Source organism: Hippoglossus hippoglossus, chromosome 10, assembly GCF_009819705.1.
Source record: "Hippoglossus hippoglossus isolate fHipHip1 chromosome 10, fHipHip1.pri, whole genome shotgun sequence".
Lineage (NCBI taxonomy): Eukaryota > Metazoa > Chordata > Actinopteri > Pleuronectiformes > Pleuronectidae > Hippoglossus > Hippoglossus hippoglossus.
Genome location: NC_047160.1, coordinates 24,502,837 through 24,524,818, shown reverse-complemented (window position 1 = coordinate 24,524,818; position 21,982 = coordinate 24,502,837). Strand labels below are relative to the sequence as shown.

Here is a 21,982-nt window from a genome sequence, read left to right as displayed (position 1 = left end):
GTTACACAGAGCAAACAATCCAAAAGTAATTGAAGTCATTTTAATAACGATGTGACCTTTGATGATACAGACGGGAATCAAACAGCGGAGCAACTTCTGGTTTGTTGTGTTCATGCCGCTCTGCTCCCGATTCAAGATCAGAAGAGTGAAGAAGACTGTGCTTGTTGAATCCTTTGAAACTAATATGGCTGCAGAGACGTGAGGAGGACAGTGAAGAGCTGCAGCGAGGGAAGTGTGGAACTGTTCGTGAGACCCCTGCTTCCCCTTCACACGTGCACTGGACCCTGATCTGGTCTGAGAAACATCCTGAGCTGCAGAAGACGGATTGTTAAATCTTTTTCTTCTTGTGTTTTAACTATATTACGGTTCATGGTGTAGCTTAGGATACAATAAACTATATAAAGATGGACGACGCTTCCTCCAACTGTCCAGAAATGTTGCTAAAATATCCCGGTTACGAATGCTGCCATCTTGCGTCCTATTATTATTATTATTATTATGAAAATAATATTTTTTTATCATTATTTTTTTCATATTTTGATTACTTTTTATCTTGTTATTATTATTAGGGCCCGAGCACCGACGGTGGGAGGCCCTATTTAAATTGTAAGGATTATTAGTTATTTTTATTATTATCATTTTTTTTCAGGCAAATGAATTGTCTTTTTGAGGGCTTTAATTGTTATTATTATTCTTTCGTCACAGTAACATCTAAACAGGCCTGTGTGGTGTCCAGTGCGTTCATGCTTCAAGAAGTAATGAACCAACACATGACTGGTTGGAGGATTAATATCAAGACAGTGACCACAGGAACATCAGCAGTGCATTAGATCACAGTTTATGATGAACTGAAGCAGTTTTGGATATAAGCATTTTTTTCATAATCCTATTTGGCTTCTTTTTTATATATATTTTAATATTAATATTAAATATGTTTCTGACAGACACATTTATTGAATGCCCAAAGTCACAACATATAATGCTGTCACACTTAAGGTATAATAATCACAACAAAATATTCAATCATTTGATGATGTCACAATTTTTACTGCACTCACACAAATTAATGAGCAAACTTGACCTGATTTGAATTTATAAAACCCTCTTTTCATTTTCTGACATTGTTTCCATTTGTTTACACTTTGCTTCTGTCTCTTTAATGTGACTTCAGCTCTGCAGTTAAGTCACAGACTCTCTCCCCTGCACTTCCTGTTAATACTTAATTTTCACTCTAGCAGAACGACCTCTGAACTCTGAACACTCAGCAGATCACAATCATATTCAAGCAGCTATTTTACAACCAAGTCTCTTGTCTGTGTGAGCTTGTTGCTGGCAAATGACTTTTGACCAGTTATCAAGTCCAAGGCTCTTATTACTTTTTACAATCGTGTTGACACACCTGAGAAACCAGGACACGTCTGTTCCTCCCTGAAGAGACGCAGGCTGAAAACCAGATGATCACATTCACCTTCCAAACCAAACTGAACCAAACCGGACCAAACGTCCTGAGTGAGTCCAGCTACAGGAGAGAAGAGTCAAACTACAACCTGCCGACTCTCCACACACTGACCGTGAGTTTAACAAACACCTCGACTCAGACAGGAAGTAAACCTCAGTGAAGTTCGTGGAGCTGTGACTGACTGACTGTCTGTTTTCAGCTTCACCTGGAGACTCAATGGCTTCCAGATTAGAAGAGGATCTCTGCTGTCCCGTCTGCCATGATGTCTTCAGAGATCCTGTCATTCTGTCATGTAGCCACAGCTTCTGTAAAGACTGTGTGAAGAACTGGTGGAAAGACAAAGAAGTAAAAGAGTGTCCACTTTGTAAGAGAAGATCTTCAAAGTTCGAACCACCTAACCTGGCGTTAAAGAACCTGTGTGAGACCTTCTTACAGGAGAGAGATCAGAGCTCTTCACATCCTCTCTGCAGTCTGCACTCAGAGAAACTCACACTCTTCTGTCTGGACCATCAGCAGCCAGTGTGTCTCGTCTGCAGAGATTCAAAAAAACACAGCGACCACAGACCCATCGATGAAGCTGCACAACAACACAAGAAGGAGCTTCAGGAAACTCTGAAGCCCTTGAAGGAGAAGTTACAGTGTTTTGAACGTGTTAAAGTAGAGTTTGAACAAACAGGAGAACACATTAAGGTCCAGGCCGGACTCACAGAGACGCAGATCAAGGAGCAGTTTAAAAAGATTCACCAGTTTCTGGAGGAGGAAGAGGAGGCCAGGATGACTGCACTGAGGGAGGAAGAGGAGCAGAAGAGTCAGATGATGAAGGAGAAGATTAAGTCTCTGAGCAGAGACATAACGGCTCTTTCAGACACAATCAGAACCACAGAGGACGAGCTGAGAGCTGAAGACGTCTCGTTCCTGCTCAACTACAAGGCTGCAGTGGAACGAGTCCAGCAGCGCCCCCTGCTGGATGATCCACAGCTGGCCTCAGGAGCTCTGATAGACGAGGCCAAACATCTGGGCAACCTGAGCTTCAACATCTGGAACAAGATGAAGGACATGGTCTCCTACAGTCCTGTGGTTCTGGACCCAAACTCTGCTCATCCAGTACTCGTCCTGTCTAAAGATCTGACCAGTTTGAGAGGAGGAGAGAAACAGAAGCTTCCTGACAATCCAGAGAGGTTTGATCATTACATCTCAGTCCTGGGATCTGAGGGTTTTAACTCAGGGACTCACAGCTGGGACGTCCTGGTTGGAGACAGTACACGCTGGGCACTGGGTGTGTCAGCAGAGTCTGTCCAGAGGAAGGGAAACAAACTGTCTGGATACTGGGGAATATGGTTCTATGAAGGTAAATACAGAGCAGGGTCACCACCAGCATCATCTGTTCTCTCTGTGCAGAAGATCCAGAGGATCAGAGTGAAACTGGACTGGAACAGAGGAGAACTGTCGTTCTCTGATCCTGATACTAACAAACACATTCACACCGTCACACACACTTTCACTCAGAAGATGTTTCCATGCTTTGGCACTAGAGATCCCTTGAAGCTGTTACCTGTGAATGTCCCTGTGACGCTGGATCAGAGCAGTTAGAGATAAAGATTTTATTCATCATGTTTATTTCTTCAAGAGAAATCTGCTGAATTTAAATGTTAAACTCGTTATTCTAAAGCTTTGTTTATTTCTCCTTTAACTCATTTTTATTTCTCCTGTCGACTTTTCCACGTGTGTAAAAAGATTTCATTATTTTCTGATCTTTATCTTTGGTTTGTTTTTTATTTTCATGGAAAATGTTTTCTATCATTTAGATTTTGTGTGGATCCATGAAGTCGAGCAAACTGATGAAGATCCACATAAAAACACATTTATCAAAAACAGCTGATCATTGTTCACATTCAACAAACTTTATTAAAACTCACACATGAGACATGATTCATGTTTAATCACATAAAGTCTGTTCACATATGAAATAATCCAACATATATTTGTTATTATTACTTTTGTTTGTGTGTGTTTTCCCCAGCTTGTTTATTGATTTTTTTAATAAACAGGGAGCATCAACTCACAATAATGACTTGTTCCATTCTGTTCTTTACTGTACAGTTAATTTAAAAGATGTGACATCATGTTACCACAAGTCAACACATTAACATTTATAATCATCACAGTTTTAACAAGCAAAATAAATATGAGAGGTTTGAGAGAAGGGGGAAATCAATGTACAATACCGCATCTTGCCAGCAGGTGTCGCTGTGATATCATTAATATAAACTCTCCTGAGCTCTCCTCAGTAGCAGTGAAGATTTTGCAGAGTTAGATTTGTATGCATCACAAAAAATAACCTTCCTCCTCAGGACACAGGTCTGTTTATAGCTGCTGATGGAAATCTGTCAGAATCTGAATTCATTTGAGGGGATGAGCCAGTTCTGAGTTTTCATCTCTCAACCTCCTCCCTGATACTAAAGCGATGCACAGAGGCTATAACAATTAATTAACCGTGTAATTAGTGAGTCAACAATGAAGTAGCATGTGTCGTACAAATAATTAGCCCAGTTTAATTGGCCTGGTTATGGGCTTTGTTTACATTCACACTGTGTTGATGATGCTTGTGTCCACGGCTGCTTTGACTAACATCCACATATAAATATATACATACAGGGAACTGTTTTTATGATGCAGAATGTTACCGAATTAAAATTGCATTTCAATAAATATATATATATATACTTTAAATTCATTTCCACATCCCAGGTATGAAAATCCTTAAAAAGAAAATCCTAAAAGCTTTAAATTATTATATTTTGAGGAAAATGATCATTAAGGGATCAGAGCAGGGATTGGACGCTCAATACCGACGTTTTGAATCCGTGTCGAGATTCCGAAGAGATTTAGATACAGAAACAATGCTCTTCAAGGCACAAGGCTCTTATTTTGAAACATAAACAGGAAGCATTTGTGTAAAGCTCACCAGTCACGTCACGTTTTGTCTCTTGATGCATCGTCCATCTTTATTTACAGTCTATGGTTTGAAGATTTGCACCAAAACTAACCAGATCTAATCTAAATTAAGTTTTAAATGACATCTGTCGTTGCCACTCGTCAATAAATGAATCGTTTCGATTAAAGAGGCATTGAAATATCTTAGTGATGTCGTCTGAGCTTTGATCATGTACATTTTTACTCTGCTATAATTATTAAATGTTTCCCACACTCAGGTTGCACAGAGCAAACAATCCAAAAGTAATTGAAGTCATTTTAATAACGATGTGACCTTTGATGATACGGACGGGAATCAAACAGCGGAGCAGCTTCTGGTTTGTTGTGTTCATGCCGCTCTGCTCCCGATTCAAGATCAGAAGAGTGAAGAAGACTGTGCTTGTTGAATCCTTTGAAACTAATATGGCTGCAGAGACGTGAGGAGGACAGTGAAGAGCTGCAGCGAGGGAAGTGTGGAACTGTTCGTGAGACCCCTGCTTCCCCTTCACACGTGCACTGGACCCTGATCTGGTCCGAGAAACATCCTGAGCTGCAGAAGACGGATTGTTAAATCTTTTTCTTCTTACTTTTTTACATTGGCCCATGCTCCCATTGCTAACATGGATGAGGCAGGGTTTCTGACCTATATTGCAGCCAGCCACCAGGGGGTGATAGAGACACTTTGGCTTCACTTTTGAGGAGCCATCAGGTCGTCCATTCAGTCTCGATCATGTGATAGCATGGTGTAAATGTAATATTCACATTTATACAGCAGGAAAAACCCCTCGTCTGTTATTTTTACAAAACACAACACTTATAATCAGGTATTACTTTTTATGTCTGAATTAGGAAATGGAAATACAAACGTATTACCTGGTAACATTTGGTAAATTCCCTTGTGACCAATAAAGATAGTGACTTGGCAGAAAGTGAAATGAAGGTATTAAGTTCCCCATCAGCAGGGGCACGATTCTCTGAAGCCATAAAAATATTCAATCTGCAGGAAACTGTACTTATGGGGGTTTGTGCTGCTGGTTTCATGACACCGGCTAAGAGGAGATCTGAACACCACACTGGGTTTGTTGGGGGACTGATGGCATCGCGGGTTAAGCACCAGTTTGAATCCGGCCTGATTGCCCTTCCAGATGAGTTCACGTTTAAATTATCCCCGGGACTATTTCACCGCGGAGAGAAGGATCAATACGTGTCGTCCTGACTTTGGAAAATACAGAGTTTCCTCCAGGCCACAGCTTCCACAACAGGGTTTCACTTAAAGGCACAAAAGCAATTTCTGTAATTGTCTTAACACTTGACTTGATGACTATGTCCTCGTTGTAGATGCTTATGAGAGGATTATGGTTATGGCTCAATAATCTACAGTTTAGACTGTCCCATCGACAAAAACTGTCTAATAACTGTGCACATAATTGCGAGTATAAATCTATCGTATTTACTTGCAGTATCCTCAATTATATTTATTCTTATTACCAGTCTAGTAAACGCATCAATAATAAATAATCAAATAATAATATATCATGGATCAATCTGTTTTCAAAATTACAGTGTTTGCTTATTTCTCTAAAACAGTGTTTTTGGCGTTTTGGAGTTTATGTACAAATAAAAATAATAATAATGAACTTTACTTGTACAGCACTTAAAAAAAAACATGTTTTAAATCAACATTTTAAATGCTGAACTTCTACTTGAAAGGATCAATTATTCATTACGATTTTACATTTAATTAAAGTCATCCTTACTCATGTTATGGCCACTTGGGGGCAGCAAAAACAAGCTGTGAACACAACATTCCCCACATTATAACTTTAAGGCTGATTAATTACCCATTCACCCAACCTGCAGACAAGGAGCAAAGGTATTAGTCTTATGGAATCATGTTTCTGTCCAAATGATGAATGCAAAGTCAATAGTCACTCTTATTTTTGCTCTGTTTTGGTCTCCACCAGCTCCCAAGGAAAACACTTGGTTCTCCAGCTGCCACATGTGTGTTTAGCGTCTTTTGTGCAGTGGGTTTATTAGACTCTGGTAAAGTGATGAACTATAAAACAAAAAAACAATGAGCTGAAACACATGAAACCAGCAGAGTCAGCTTAGATTCCCTGCAGCTTCAAGTGAAGGATTTGAACTCGTGTTCTCCGCTGCGCGCCGTGGACGGTACGACCGATGCACCACGATGCAGCAGAGGTTTGTTTCAGCCCTTATCTGTTTACTCAGATGTGAAGCGTGTAGCTCTGCAGTCAGGTACGATTTCCTCCGGGGCCACGTGAGAGCCGTGTATCACACACAGATAAAAGTCTGAAGCCGTCCAAGGAGAAGTGAGTAAATCTTGAGCTGTACATTGAGGCCCCCCCCCCACCCCCCTGCAGCTTCTATTATTACCAGGGGATAGATTTCAAGTTTGTCAAGGCGGAAAATAATAGCTTTGACAGTGTAACGCTCCTCCGTGAAAGATGTGGAGAAGAAAAGAAAAGCCCTGCTAAAATATGCTGACTGTTGGCGAGACCCGTGCTCCGCCTCCCACGAGCGAGAGGCCGTCCCTTGATTTGTGTCCCTCGATTCAGTGATCACATGTCACGGGTGGTAGGGTGGTGGGGGGGGGGGGAGGAGACAAGAAGAAAAGAAGAGAGGTGCAGACGGATCCTTGAGGCAGCCCATTAAGCAAAGTTTAACCTCGTAAGCATTTCTTGAGTTACACCGGTATCAAATGCACGGCTGCCATCGAAGGGCCCGGTGGGGGGGGGGGGGGGTAACATTGAGACTCCAGCCTTGAGTTCATGCTCCAAAATGTGTGGAATATAAGGTTTAAAAACCTATATATAACATCACTTCTACCACGCCGCCGTACGAAGTGAAAATAAACATCCATCTCCTGCACAATGAGCCAGGACAGGACAGAGACGTCCTTTTAGCCTGAAAGGGAAACGGGAGCTTCATTAGCCGGGGGGGGGGGGGCCCCTGAAAGTTGGCACGGCCCCCGCAGAGAGTTCCACTGAGGTTGGGAGATGTTCTGTAATTTCCGACCCCGAGCTAATCTGTACAGCATGCTGTGCGGTGAGAGTGCGATTTCCCAGTCAGGGCGGTTTCGTACGCGTCTATACTCCCTCACGTCGTCCTCGTCACCTCTGTAATTAAAAATGTGCTCCCCCCCGGGAGACAATGGGCTTCTGGGTAATAAAAAAAAGAAGAAGCTTCCACCTCTCCCTCTCTCTTCTGCTGCTTTAATTTGTGTTCGTCGGCTCAGTGACAAAACCTCCCAGATGCGTTTTACGGGGGGGAATTTCAACAGTCGATCTTTGTATCTGCCAAGAACGATATCTGCTCGCACCAGGCCGCACGAGCTCCTGCACGAGCCGAACAACCTCGCTCTTCACCGAACGAGTCCAACAGACGTCTCCTTTCATTCAATGGAACATGTGGAAATATGAAGGCAGGGGGTGATTTCTATTTTTACAACTGATTATTGTACAGCTTGATGACTTGTTTTTTTATTTTTTTTTTATCACCAAAGGTTGTTTGGATTTGCCAAGAACGTGGTTTTTAAACTGCAAGAGGACCTCGGTTGACACGCGTTTCTTCAGGGTGTCAGCTCCTGTGATTGGCTGTGTGAGAGCAGACTTTAGTTTGTGTGTCTGGTTGGAGGAAAGAGAGCAGATCTCTACTTCATCTATTTCACAGTGTGAAACACACAGAACAAGCAGATGCTACAAAAGTCTGAACCGAGGAAAAACCTCTTGGTCACATTGTTCCCATTGGATCTGGTTGGTTTTGGTTTCACGTTGTAATTTAGGGTATAGGAGAGGAAAGGATTGATGCTGTAATATCATTATGGTATTGCTAACTTCAAACTAGTTTTTAATAAAGGTCCCCGTCGTTCAAACATTGTACCGTCAGAGGACACCAGTAAGTTTTCCTCTTCCAATGCTGGAGTTTACATGTTCTGATGGGTTTTCTGCAGGTTTCTCCTCTCACAGTCCAAACACATGCAGATCTGGGTTCAGGTTCATAAACTGTAACTTGACCATAGGTGTGAATGGTCGTTTGTTTTGTATGCTGCCCCTGCGACCTGTCCAGGGTGAACCCCGCCTCTCGCCCAATGTCAGCTGGGCGCAATCTCCCACGCGGCCCTCAAAGGACGAGAGGATACAGATGATGGATGGATGGTTCGTGGTCGGACTAAATTGAAAAGTTTGAGGGTCAAGATCAAACAACGCTGGAGTTAAACTGTTTAATAACCACTGGTAACTATTCAACCATTATTCCAAGATTCCAACTCCCAGGTTCCATTTGATACCAACTCTTCTATTAGATCAAATCCAGGAGCAGTTTAGAGCCACTTGCTTTAAATGGAGAAATTTCATTACATTAATAAAGTAAAAAAATTAAATTTTCACTTTCCATAAGATCTCTTTTCAGCTCCTTGACATTATGGCCAAGATGTTTTATTCATTAATTCACCAGCGTGGAACAAAGCGTGAAACACCATCCTCGTGTTACACGCCTTAACAATGGAGGTAAATTAAGTTGCAACAATATGTGACTTTTTAGTGCCTCCAGCAAACATAACTGGCCATAAATCCAGTTTTATCGCCGCTGCATTCCTGAGGATGAATGTCCTCTGTGCAAAGCGGTATTAGGTATCGCTGTGCAAACACAAAACCGATGATATCTCCTCCCTCACATGCTTTGCTCGTACAGTATCTCTGTGATCAGGGTTGAGGGGTCGCTCTGCGCACAGCGTTTATCTCATATTTCATCCGCCTTTTCCAACGACACAGAAAGCAGCTGGTTTCTGATTTGTCTCCCCCCCCCCCGCTCGGCCGGAGCAGGTTTATCATTACGCCTTTGTCAGCAGTTCCATACAGTCGTAATAACCATGTTAAGCTATTGTACTTCTATGGCATGAGAAACGCTCCGGCGTGTGCATGTTCCACGTCCTTGAGATGTTTGAAACGTAGAGAATTGAATCATAATTTCCATCAGAGTGGAAAATGAATACCGGCTCTGATATTGTCATTTTAACAAGATCGTATATCACATATTACACATGTTACCCCTCAGTATAAATGACTCTACAGTATGTGCGGGGAAGTAGAAAACATTCTCCCACAAACTGCCCACGCTCATATCTCAGCTTTCATCAGACTGGATAATGAGCTGTGGTTCCTCTCTGATGAAATTCAGACGACGGTTTCCAAGAAGACAAAAAAGCAAAGCAGTCCGAGGGAAGTGTTTATCGTGTGTCTGATGTGTTGTGTGTCAGAACGAGGCTCCCGTGTTTCTCCGTACACACACTCGGGTTGTTTATTAAACGTTGTGATGATGGACTTGGGTTTGTGTTGTCAACCTCGCAAATGATCTGTGACCGAGGCTCAGGCCCTGAACGTGCACGCACCTCAGCAAACGCACGTTTGTTACTCCTGGTTTATGTTGAAATGAAGGTCTGTATAGACTTTGATTAGTTGTGTGTGTGTGTGGGTTGAGAATATTTATAAGAAGTAGTATTTTCTCTGTCTGTTTCAGAAAGGATATTTTATACTGATTTACTCAGTAACATGTATTTTAAAGTAATAACTACTGCGTTGCTCAACATTAAACATTATTTTTGCAGTCTTACAACTTTATTCTTGTAATATTACGACTTTATTCTCTTATTATATAACAGCTTTATTCTTGTAATATTACGTCTTTATTCTCTTATTATATAACAGCTTTATTCTTGTAATATTACGACAGGGAACAGAGAGTTGACGCAGGATGAAAATTGACACTGAAATAAATTGAAAGTAACTTTGTTTTGCTGCTTGAAACTACTGTAATTATGATTTATTATTCCAAGTGTTAAAAGGCCATCATTCAAATCAACGTAATAATAAACACGTTTATAATCTAAAGAAGCTTTACCTTCCTCACTGGGACAAACACTTCATCGATAGAGTAACGTCTCTGGTTGGTTTTTGCTTTTCTCGGCCGTGATTGAACTTGTGGACCATTGTTTGACTTCAGATGATTTCCTGACATCCCCTGTGAGGTTACTGCTCTTTGACTGAGAGCAGCTCTGTCTTTAATGGACACGTTCGGGGCCACGAGCCAACACAGTCATTTTCAGCTGCTCAAAGAAGTGACTCACAATTAGCTCCATTGAGGTTGACTGTCATCGCACTGATCTCTGGTATCTTCCTGATATGATTAAAGCAGGAGAGGCTTTCATGGTGTTTACACTAAAACACGATGGGATTCTTGGGAACAGTGGCCTCGTTGATGAGCCGGAGCGTTTGTGTTTGTTTCCCCCCCGGAGGCTCCACGCTGTGTCAGAGACTTGACGGCCTGTGTGGGAAGTCAGTTCACCTGCATCAACCAAACAAACCCCCCCCCCAACACCCCCCGTCCTCCTCCACGCTCCACCACCGCCTCCCCTCAGGATGAAGAGGGTGGTGGACAGATGAGTGTTGACTAAGTGCTGCTGACTCGACATTCCTCGCCTACCTCTGTTTGTATGTGTGTGACTAAAAATCCTGCAGTTGTACACAACGTTGAACCAGTAACTCTCCTGAGTGCTTGTTCCACCACAGAGAAAAACACGACTCTTTTAAAAACAATATATAGTTTCAGCATTTGCTTTTGATGTCTTTGTGTTGCTGCTTTCACACATGCAGACACAATCTCCTGGAATCATTCGAAGGGCCTGTATGTGAGAACACAAGAGTTTTTACCACGAGCGAGTGGGCGATGACATTTCTAACACACGACGGCATCAAACAATAGAAATATAAATATCTCAGGATGAAAAAGAAGTGTCGTACGTAGAAGATACCGACAAAGATGTCAACTTGGAAAGGACATTTTCCAGAGGGTCTGTATGTGAGGACGTAAACGTCGCAGTCAGTTGCTCCGGACGTTTTCCGGAACTTTTCCTGACGTCCTGAATCCATGTCTGAAAACATCTGTTCAGTGACATCGACCCAACATATTTAATATCTTTAAGGAAAGAGATGCTAACTTCTGGCCTTGGAATTAAAGCTATGTCACTGCTGTGTGGAGTAAAGTAGTTAGCATGTTAGTTTATTTATTATTTATTATTTTTGCAACCACTGGAGTCGCCCTCTGCTGGATATTTGAGAGAATGCAGGTTTCAGGCACTTCCACCTTGGACCTGGAGTCTACGTCCATTGTTTCATACATTCTATGGTTGAAGAATATAATTGCACACTTCTTTAGCTTAGCTATAAACCTCGGGGGAAAAGATGAAGAAGCTTGTAGACACGTTCCTGCATGTAATATTTTAACCTCTAAGGATAAAGGAGAGTCGAGGACGGAATAGTAAGAGAGAGAAGAGACGGGGGAGGAGGGTGAAGGATGAGAGAGAGGAAGGAAGGAGAAGTGGGGAGATGAGACAGATGAAGCAGAGGAGAGGAGAAAGTAAAACAAAGGGAGCAAAGGGCAGCGTGAGGGCAAAAGGCTGCGCGATAGTCAGCTGTCGGATTAGCTTATCGCCCTCTGAGGCTGGATGCTGGTCGGGGGGGGGGGGTTTGGGGGGTTGAGACCGGGCTTGTACCTGTGACTCACTGACCATAGGTGTCAATCAAACCTGACCCGACTGCCAGAGGAATGTGGTAAACAAGCCCGTGCGGAGCAGAGAGATCGGCGAATGACAACCCGGTGCGGCGAACGCTGAATGAGACGTTCAGCTGCTCGCGCCGGTGCAGGTAACACCTGGAGGTGAGGAAGACAGAAAATAGGCCCCTATCGCTGCCTCGGCTTTGTCTCCCTTTGAGGAGCTGTAATCGTACGCCAGGTTCTGCTGCCCGGAGGCGCTGTGAGCAGAGGTTATTGTTCAGGCATCGAACAGTGCACCGCTCTCTCTTCTCGGGTTCCACTCCAGCACTTTCATTTGTCAAGTGTGAGAGTTTTTTTTCTTTTCTTTTTTTATTATTCTGTCCACAAGCCAGAATTTCTACAGGCGTAAAAACACTGATCTAAGAAAAAACCTGCTTCAGATACAATCCTCAACATTCGTCTTTCACCTGCTGCGAGGGATCGGGAAGAAGTATCACAGGCAACACATATCTTATTTTATCATAAGTTTATAAATAAGTTCATTTATAAAGGAAAACAAAGGATTGATCAGATGAATTTATATTAATTTTTTATGCTACTTCTCTTACCTCTCAAGCTGCTTTTGGACATGCACTGAAGTCTGCACGTGCTCTAGGAATATTTCCATTTTACAAAAATCCGAATTACTCCATGTAAGAATTCAGCAAGAATATTCACAGCTAGCAACTTGGCATGTTGATTATGTGGCGGACGCGAAACCACAATTATGCAAATATATGTCAGGATGAAGAAAAGATGCCAAACACGAAGAAGATGCTGACAAAGACGTCAACGAGATTCGGGAGCTTCTGAAGATGTGGGCCGACGCAGGATTTGAGAATCTCTTTCAGCTTCTTCGTGAATGTGAAAGACAAACAGAGGGAAATGTCTGAAAACGGCTTCAGCTCGGCGAGATGTTGGTTTCAATCTGTAGTTGTGTGTCAGATACATTTTGTATGGAAGTGATATTCCCATAAATATACTGCAAGTGTGTTCTGATATTATTCGGGTGAAGTCTTTTCCCGTCTGTCCTCTGGAGCATGACGTACTGTATGTTTGGCGCCTGCTAACATGTATGATGGCGTCGCGGTGCCTTCATGTTCCCATGTTTGCCGTAAAAAAAAACCTCTGTTCCCTTTCAGTGCACGTCCTGAAGTCCTAATGTCTGCATGTGAAAAGGTCCAGTTGATTTATTCTGTAATTCGCTGCCTTCCATCTGAAGTCAGCTCATTTCACATTCAAGCTCTTCTAATATTTCACTTCCCGCTGTGAGAGGTGCGGGGATGAATTGTGATTATGAAGAATTTTTAAGGAGCAGTTTATTTGTCCTCTGGCCAAGATCTATAGAGAATTGGCCCCTGATTCTTCCAGACTGCTCGAACACTCACAGGCTCAGGTTTGACTTTGCACTTTGCTTTTATGTGATTTTTGTTTTATTTTATGGAAGCTCTGGCACTTGTTTTTATTTGTTTGCAAAGTTCATATGCATCAATTTTGTCTGCTTTCTTCTTAAAAAGGAGTTTCACCAACAGCATATTTAAGTTAAAAGGAAAAAATCTACTGCTGCTCTAGTAGTTAATATCTTTATTTTAGATTAGATTCTATCGTGCAGTGGGAAAGTGGACTTTTGGACCCCACTGCAGAGATGTAGTTTGTTTAAGAACCAGGATTAGTGCAGGTTACGGCTCATTGCAAAGGTTATGTTCTGCTCTAATTCCTTGTATTGTACAAACATGAAGCCAAAATATCCTGGATACGGGCGCTGCCATCTTGTGCTAGTGACATCATCATTCTGAGCCAGAATACTAGAGATCGTGTAGTGTAGCTCTGGGATCGAGGTCCTACCGATACACAATCAATTAACAAACATCAAGAACTACGTAAAATAGCATGGACGAAAACCTATACTGCAGCCAGCCACCAGGGGGTGATTTGGAATTTTTGGCTTCATATTTGGGGAGCTGTTATCGCTGAGCAAGTCGTGAGCTGTTATTTTGAAGCCCCCAGTCTGATATTTTGTCGAGCACCAACTTAATTTTTTGAAACTAGAAGTTACCATAATTGGAGGAGCAGGGGGTGGAGCCTGACTAACAATACACGCCCACTTACATCTGTCACCTCCACTGATTGGTCGGTACTTGCTGTTAATCACCATATCCACGCCGAAATGCATACAATGTTTTATCGTCTGGAATCTACTATCAACTTTTTTCCACCAGTGGAGTCGCCCTCTGCTGGTCATTTGAGAGAATGCAGGTTTTAGGCACTTCTGCTTTGGTCTTTGGTCATTTCTATAAACAGTCTGGTCACATGTTCCAAACATCCGATCCTCTCTTGAAGATCTTCATCTTGACTGTGTCTTTCTGTTTATCTCGATGACGCCTCCACTTTGTACGAACACTGTGGGTTAATCTCCCCGACGCGGCGCTGATCCTTTCATGGTTTAATGTATGTAGCTACCGACCTGACATCAAGCACAACAAAGCTTTGATTCAGCGCTCGGCACTATCTGATCTCTGCAATTCAAACAGTTCAGTGTGAAGGCGCTCGGCGCTCAGTGTTTCCTCCAACAGAGAAGAGACGGCGCTAAGTGCTCCACATGGAGGGAGGGATTAATAGTTAAGTACAGCACAGCAGCTGCCTTGACAGTCTTCTCTTCCCCAACGTCTCATACAGGAGGCATCAAAACATCATCTGGAAGGAGGTCTGGCTCACGTCAAACTCACGTCAAACTCACAACCCTTTCTGTCGTTTTGGAAATTCAACGTATTTTGCAATCACGTTCCTGTGCAGCGTTTTCCAGCGTTTTGTTGCAGCTGCCACCGAGGCTGATGTCTGTGCTGCAGCTGGATGTGAACATCTTCAGACTGATCGCTCCTCAGACAGCAATAACTTTTATCTCTTCAGAAATGTGGCAATACTAGAGAGTTTTATGATAATCTATCGCTAAAATATCCTGGACACAGGTGTCGCCATTTAAAAAAACCGGCAAAAGAAAATTCTAATTTACGCAGCTTTAGTCTCCATCCATTCCCGTGTGAATATCAGGAGTTGGTTCAGTACCATTTGCAGCAGATGGCGCTAATTTCCAGTTATTTGCGATTATACCGCTGCAGAGGAAGAGGGCACAAAGTGACGATGTAATTAAAAGAGCGGCAATCGAACCTAGAGAATCGCTCATGAAACTGTGTTATGTAACTGAGGATTAGTTTCATGTAATGGAATATTAAGTTCTTCATCAAACGCTAAATAATGCATATCACAAAACACATGCGTGCAACGTTTACATGTGGTATTAATTATTTACTCTTCTGTTGTGTACTCACTACATGATGCTGATGTGATACACACTGAGGCACACAACTAATTGCCTTCGCTGTATCCTCATAGAGGATGTGATGATTTGTGTGCGCTTAGACGGCGTAGTCGTATTAATTATTCATTTATTTTTGTGTGAACCTAAATGTAAACCGTCCACTGAATGTTCACAGTGAATTCAGACACGATTTCTTACAATATTGAGAGTAAAAGTTGGAGTAGAATCATTACAAAGCTCAATTTATCCTTGTGTGATGAAACAGAACATGCACTGATAAGTAGGAATAAGTAATTAAGCAGTGATCAGCAGATTGAGCTGGTTTTCCACTGGGAGAAAAGCTCCCTTTACCACAGACTTTGGGTTTTTCAACTTTGCAGAACTTTTTACATTCACTAAAAAACACACTGCAGGAAAGAACAGCAGAAAGAGCAGAATACGTCTCCTTTAAGAATTGAAAATCTTGCATTTCTGATGCAGGAGCAACAAAAACCTGAACACAATAAACTTGAACGTGTCACTTTCTCCTGCAGAGCCGTCACATCGCATCTCTTCATGCCACACAGGTGTGCTTCCCTTTAATGCGTCCGCCCCCGCATGCCACGCTGCCGCACTCACAGGAGATGACAACGCACCGGGACGAGCCGCTGACAAAGCTCTCTGCCGCCTCACCACGCACGTTACACAACACGGTGTCAGAGGAACGACGCGGCACGTTTCAAAACCCTCCAGCGTGCGAGGCGTGTACGGTGCAGATGTGTTTAGCGGGCAGGGACGCCACGCTCTGGCCTCAGTTTGGGTGTGGTGGCGGTCGCATTGAGTGCGGCCTACCCCTTGAAGGGGGGCATCGCAAACCATTAATTGCACCGAGGCTTTTCATTGCCTCCCCCCAGAGATGAGTCCGATCCAAACCGTATGTGGTCGGGTGGCGAGATGGGGCTCCCCCCCCTCAGGTCGTAGGCGGGTTGTGAGGTTGTGCTTTGCGCCGCCCGACTAAAAATAAAAGATCAAGGAGCCTCCACCAGACATGTTGGTCTGGTTAGACTCACAGAGCTGGAAAAAAGAGGGGGGGTGGGGGGGGGGATTAAACACAGTTGAAAGGTTGTGCATTAGCCCGGTGACCTAACGTGCTTCGGTGACGGAGGTTACAGTAACTCAGGAGAGAGTTGAAACACTTTTTAAAGGAGCTGGAAGTTGATGCAGCTGCAGGTATTATCCATTTCTTTTTCAGTTTTTGGAACCCGGAGACTTTCCCATGAAGGCGGTTGACAGACGTCTGAGGTCGGGCCTTACAAGGAGAGCTGCTGTTAACTCCTGTGGCGTGTTGCTAAAGAGAGAACATCGTATTTTACAGCCGAGGAACATTTACGCAAGGCGCCTTTTTCTTTCCCAGTACGAGGGAGTTTTTCTCCCCACAGCCGCCGAGTGTTTTTGCTCATTGTGGGAACTGCAGCTCTGTGATATCGAGAGGTCGTGACCTCGCTGTGTAACGTGCCTTGAGATAATGTTGGTGTTGATTTGGTGCTAAATAGATATTATCAATATTAATATAAGTTATTGGATAAAAATCCAGATAAAGGCAAATTAGACTTAATAAAATTAACAGAATTGCATTGGGGAGAATTTTACTCGGCTGTCAAGCAAACACCAAGTGACGTAATAGACAACGTCATGGACGTAGTAGTTTGTAATTAGTGTGGCGTTAAATGGAGGGTTGGTAATTTGAAACACGTTTTTTATCTTATTTGTGGAAATGCTTTTCTTGTGCCGATCGCCCGATGAAGTCGTCTGTAAAAGAGAAGAAGAAAAAGCTGGTGTCTGTGGCCACAGCAGCCTCATGAGCCGGAGCCTCCACAGGCTGGAGAGACAAAACTCATTCAATTCAATTCAGGGTTTCCACAGGGTCTTCTAATTAAACAAAATCTGAATCTTATGTCTAAAATATGTTAAAATTCCACGCACCAGGTTTTAAATACCTTTATTCAGGTCTTAATCATGTTGATGTTCATTTAACGCTTCTTCCATCGAGCTTTAAAAAAAAATTAGCAAGCTGTAATAAAACTACAAACAAGACCAAACTAGTGATAACTGATCGTTTACACCCCAGAGATTTACTCGGCTCTTTCTTTTATCTCCAATTATGGATAAATCTCAATAATCCTGGGACTCTGATATTCGTTCATCTCTTGAATTTATTTAATAATGATCTTAAAAAGTATAAAATTTGATTTCTTGAAACCTGCAGAAACCCTGTAAATAATAGTTTCTGTTATTTAAGGTCATTCTTATGATGCTGGTTTATGTTCAAGTGTTCATGTCTCTGATAAGTTTGGTTTAATTAGTCATTTGATTATATAAAAACAGAGTGAAACCTCATGATAAACGGCTAAAACTGATGTACAACTGTATCCTGGATCCTATTCTAGGAGTGAAGAGACATTGTCCCTCTTTACATAGTCTATGTTCGAGCCTCATAATCATGATAATATTCATATTTATCATCTCTTCGCTCTTTAGTTTCATTGTATGTGTTAATATCTGCCATCTGTGTTCTCGGCCCATCTTAACAATAAGAAAAGGCTCAGGTCAAACTCTCACTGAGCTCAGCCACTCAGGAAGTGGATGAAAATTCAGCTGACGGATATTTAAGCCAGAAATCACGAGTCTATTTTTAGTGGCTGAATTTTTCTAATCACGTGCTGGACTCCTGGATGAATAATGAATGAATAGTGTCTCGTCAGCATTTATAATAAAAACAGAACCAGGCCGAGCATCCAAACAAAGTCTGCTCACATCGAGAAGCTCGGAGTTGTATTATTTTTCTTCTTAACGCAGCAGTCTGTGACTCCGACGGCCGAGAACATCTCCCATCTCCGCCGAGGGGGGGGGAGGCAGGAGGGTGAGGAGGGTGAAGTTGCTGAGTGGCTGATGGAGATAAGGGGAAATGACTGTGGATGAGAGACACCATCCTTCAGCCTGTCACACTCTGCACTGCCCATATTAATTAGCCTCAGTAACTCGTGACCTCATCTCAAACAGCCACTTCGGGGCAATCGAGAGAAACGAGGAGACGTCGTACCGGCGCTTATCTGCTCGGAGCACGATCACAACACAATGGGCCCTTTCACTTCTGTGATATGATACAAGGATGTTGATACGGACCCTGAGATAATAATAATTGTTCTGTCCTCTGCTTGGTTAATGTGTAATGGAGCCAGAGAGTCAGAAACAGGAATATGTGCTACTTAAAGGTGGAGTAGGTGATTTTAATCTAATGGGCCTTTTGCCTAATCTCCTCACGGTCCCCTGTGTGCGCTGGATAAATATTTGGTTTAAAAACTCAGCCCTGGTTTTGAATTTGGGAAAACTGGAACAACACAAGATGACAACAGGGTGATTCCTTGCAGCAGATTTCCACGGTCAGAATATGCCAACGTGACGCTGAAGCGATTTATCAATAAAACACGTGGAAACACCTGTTACATCTCAACGAGGTTATAGCTGCGTCTCAATTCAGGGGCTGCATCGTTCGGAGGCTGCGTTTGAAGACCAAGTGCGTCACAGTTTTTCTTCAAATGCAAACGCAGCCGACAAATGCGTCTCCACATCCCAGAGAAACGAAAGGCTCCCGGTGGGTGGATCCTTCACAGCCCAACCGGGCCCAGGAGTGATTGCACTTAGATGAGGAACAGTTTTTCGAAAGAGGTCACGGCGCCGGCGAGCAACGAGACCACAAAAGGCTTGAGTACCACTCTTTAACTGCACCTGAACAGTTAACAGAACCAAAGTGCAGTAAAACTTTCTAGGCGTGTGTCTAACTTCAGATCTGTTGCTAGGCGACAGCGATAAGTGCAGGATGAGCAGGGTGACGCCGATCACGGAAAATAGATCAGACCGCCTTATTTTGGTCCAGCCTTTCGAGACCCGTGAAGGAGGTGGTCTTCAGGGGCCGTGTTGACAGCGTCCTCTGAAGAATGCAGCTAATGTGATCATTCATCTAGATACACAGGACCATCATGGTTATGTTGATCTGACGAAGGTTTGCAGAAGAGTCATGGACAAATGTTTGTTGAACGTTACGAATCAAAGGTGAAAAGCTTGAGTGAAAGTGTCGTAATTTGACGTGACGTTGATTTTATACAGATCACATTTCTACCCAGAGCTTTATATTGTATCTCTCACATTATCTCATGATTTGAGAGGAGCTGCGACGCCAACCCTCCCCCACAACGCTCTGCCTGTGCTTTTCTGACAACCTTGAGATGAGAGCGTGGACGGCTCCCCGAGGAGGCGCCGGGGAGGAGAGGAGGGGTCGTTATCATATTTTGGCAGCCCTCCCATGTAAACCCAAAGGCCCTCCTCCATATTCATCAGAGGTGATTATGTGCTGACCTCCGCCTGCCGTTAATCCAGGGCTGATGTATGGCCACCGGGCGAGCGCAGCGGAGGAGGGCGAGCAAACCTGACACCCGGCCAATTAGGTGTCTCCGAGGTGAGAGAGCGAGAAAATCACACAAACGTGGGTTTTAATAAGATTACAATCAAATCACAGGCCTCGTTTTTAATTTCTATTTGTTTTATTATTGTGACATTAAAAGAAATATGAGCTCAGATGAAAATACAATATCATATATCATCAAATGTAAATATGATTCCGAACACAGAGCAGGTATTTTAATCAGATACTACTTAAATTACACAGAAGTATAAATACATCGATTTAGTTGCTATTTAAAACAATTTTTTTAATGTTCCTCAGCTTCAGATTTTGTTGGTTGCTACATAAAGCTTATCGACAAAATGAATCTGTTTTAATTATGTTTTAAAACTGGCAAAGAAAAGTTCTTGTGAATAATTGGTGTCGTGAATTTATTTAGTTTTTGATTGTACTCCGACTGCTACCACTTTAAGCTTATTTAACTTTAGTATTTTTTAACTTTTACATTTTAAGAGCGAAGGTATTGGTGATATACAAACACTTGTTTACATCAACTCCTCAGGAAAATGTTATAAATCGAGTGAGAAGTAGAAGAAGAGTCATTTTCTCATAGACTTCCAGTTAAAAACCAGTGGAGTCGTCCTCTGCTGGTCAATCGAGAGAATACAGGTTTCCGACCCAGAGTCTACGTATAATTCTATATAAAGTCCATCGCAACCAGTCCCCGGCAGTTTGCCCTTTACTACTTTAATTTTCCATTAAGGTATTGGAGTGAAATTTGGTTTTATTTTCATTTTAACATTTTCTTTCCCTGTTGAAAAATTGTGGTGTTAATTTAAAATCCACCTCCCTTTGAAACACAGATTCAATAAACCCCCGGCCTCCAGGGATCCACCAGCCTATGAATGATAATCTCACTCGTGATTAATGCTCCGCTGAGCTTCGCAGTTTCCTAAAGGTGTGAGTGTCCCTGCCCTCCCCCCCGCCCAGCCCAGCCCAGCCTTTGACACCAGCACCATGATTAAATTACCAGTTTGAGAGACACTGAACCACTCAATTAAAACTGTCGGACTCCATCAGGGAGCGACGACCAGGATTCAGTCGGCTGATCAGCAGCGACCACGTCCTGTCGGCGGTGGATGTGGATTCTACCGCTTTGTGTCTGACGCTTAGAGACGTGTCCCCGACAATCAGGGAGAGAGGAGACAATTACCACAGAAGCAGAACTGGTCTGTCCTCTGGAGACGCCGTCGGGTCACTGGTGGGCTCACATTGACCACTGACAATATTCTAAGGGACGATTTAAGTGAGCAAACTTATTAGAATAATTCATAATGTATAACGTATAACACAAAATCCACAGAAAGAGATCTGCTACAAAGCTCAAGACCGATTTAAAGGACTAGTTCAACATTTTCAGAAATGGATTATTTGCTTTTTGAATTATATGAAGCATGTTTGTGTCACTCTCATGTGTGTGTGTGTGTTAAAATATGGAGCTGGAGCCGTATTATATATACTTATCTAAATTGGCTTGTAATCAATCTTTGTTGCTCTTCAGGCATTGATTCATCTCTGTGGTCATTTCCGAGGCCTGGTGGAACTGTGTTATATCGAAAAGTGTTTCTTACGTGTTATTATACAAACATGGGGCAATAATAGAGAACGAAGGTTTATATAGAAATAAATCTACGGGATCAATTCATTATTTCTTAGTAAAAGGATGAGCTGGAGTCGGGGGGGGGGAGGGTTCCATCCTGGACGTGTCATCAGTCCATTGATTTCTTCATGAACGACTTGTTGCAGTGACTGAAATCTGCTCACAGATACTTCTCCTGTTTGTTTTAACCTCCGTGCTGGACGGGGTGTGGTCGACCACGAAGGACAACACACAGGGCGCCAGTTGAAAAACTATTTGAATGTCAGTTTCCCTCCGACTGACAACTGAGTTGACACAATCTGATTGATCTGCGTAACGCCCCACACACGTCTGAGCTCTAAAAACACAGCGATGCTCATTTGCATGTAACTGACTTCAGGTCAGTTCAGTTCAGTTCAGTTGAGGTTTCAGCTCCTGTTCTCTGGTTTCACATGTTTACTGGTTTTACTGATGAGATCGATCATTGGTCCTGTGGGTCAAGGGGGGGCTTCGGTACCTCACAGGGAATATGACAACACAGAAACC

The 21,982-nt window shown here is 42.8% G+C and overlaps 1 protein-coding gene across 1 annotated transcript; it reads left to right on the top strand.

The window, feature by feature from the left end:
• Positions 1–1,675: 1,675 nt before the first annotated feature.
• LOC117769234 (nuclear factor 7, ovary-like) lies at positions 1,676–3,034 on the top strand (the record flags this gene model as incomplete). The annotated part of the gene is made up of 1 exon (XM_034598022.1): positions 1,676–3,034. A coding segment is annotated over exon 1 (1,359 nt), but the record flags the coding sequence as incomplete, so codon positions are not given.
• Between the last annotated feature and the right edge of the window lie 18,948 nt (positions 3,035–21,982).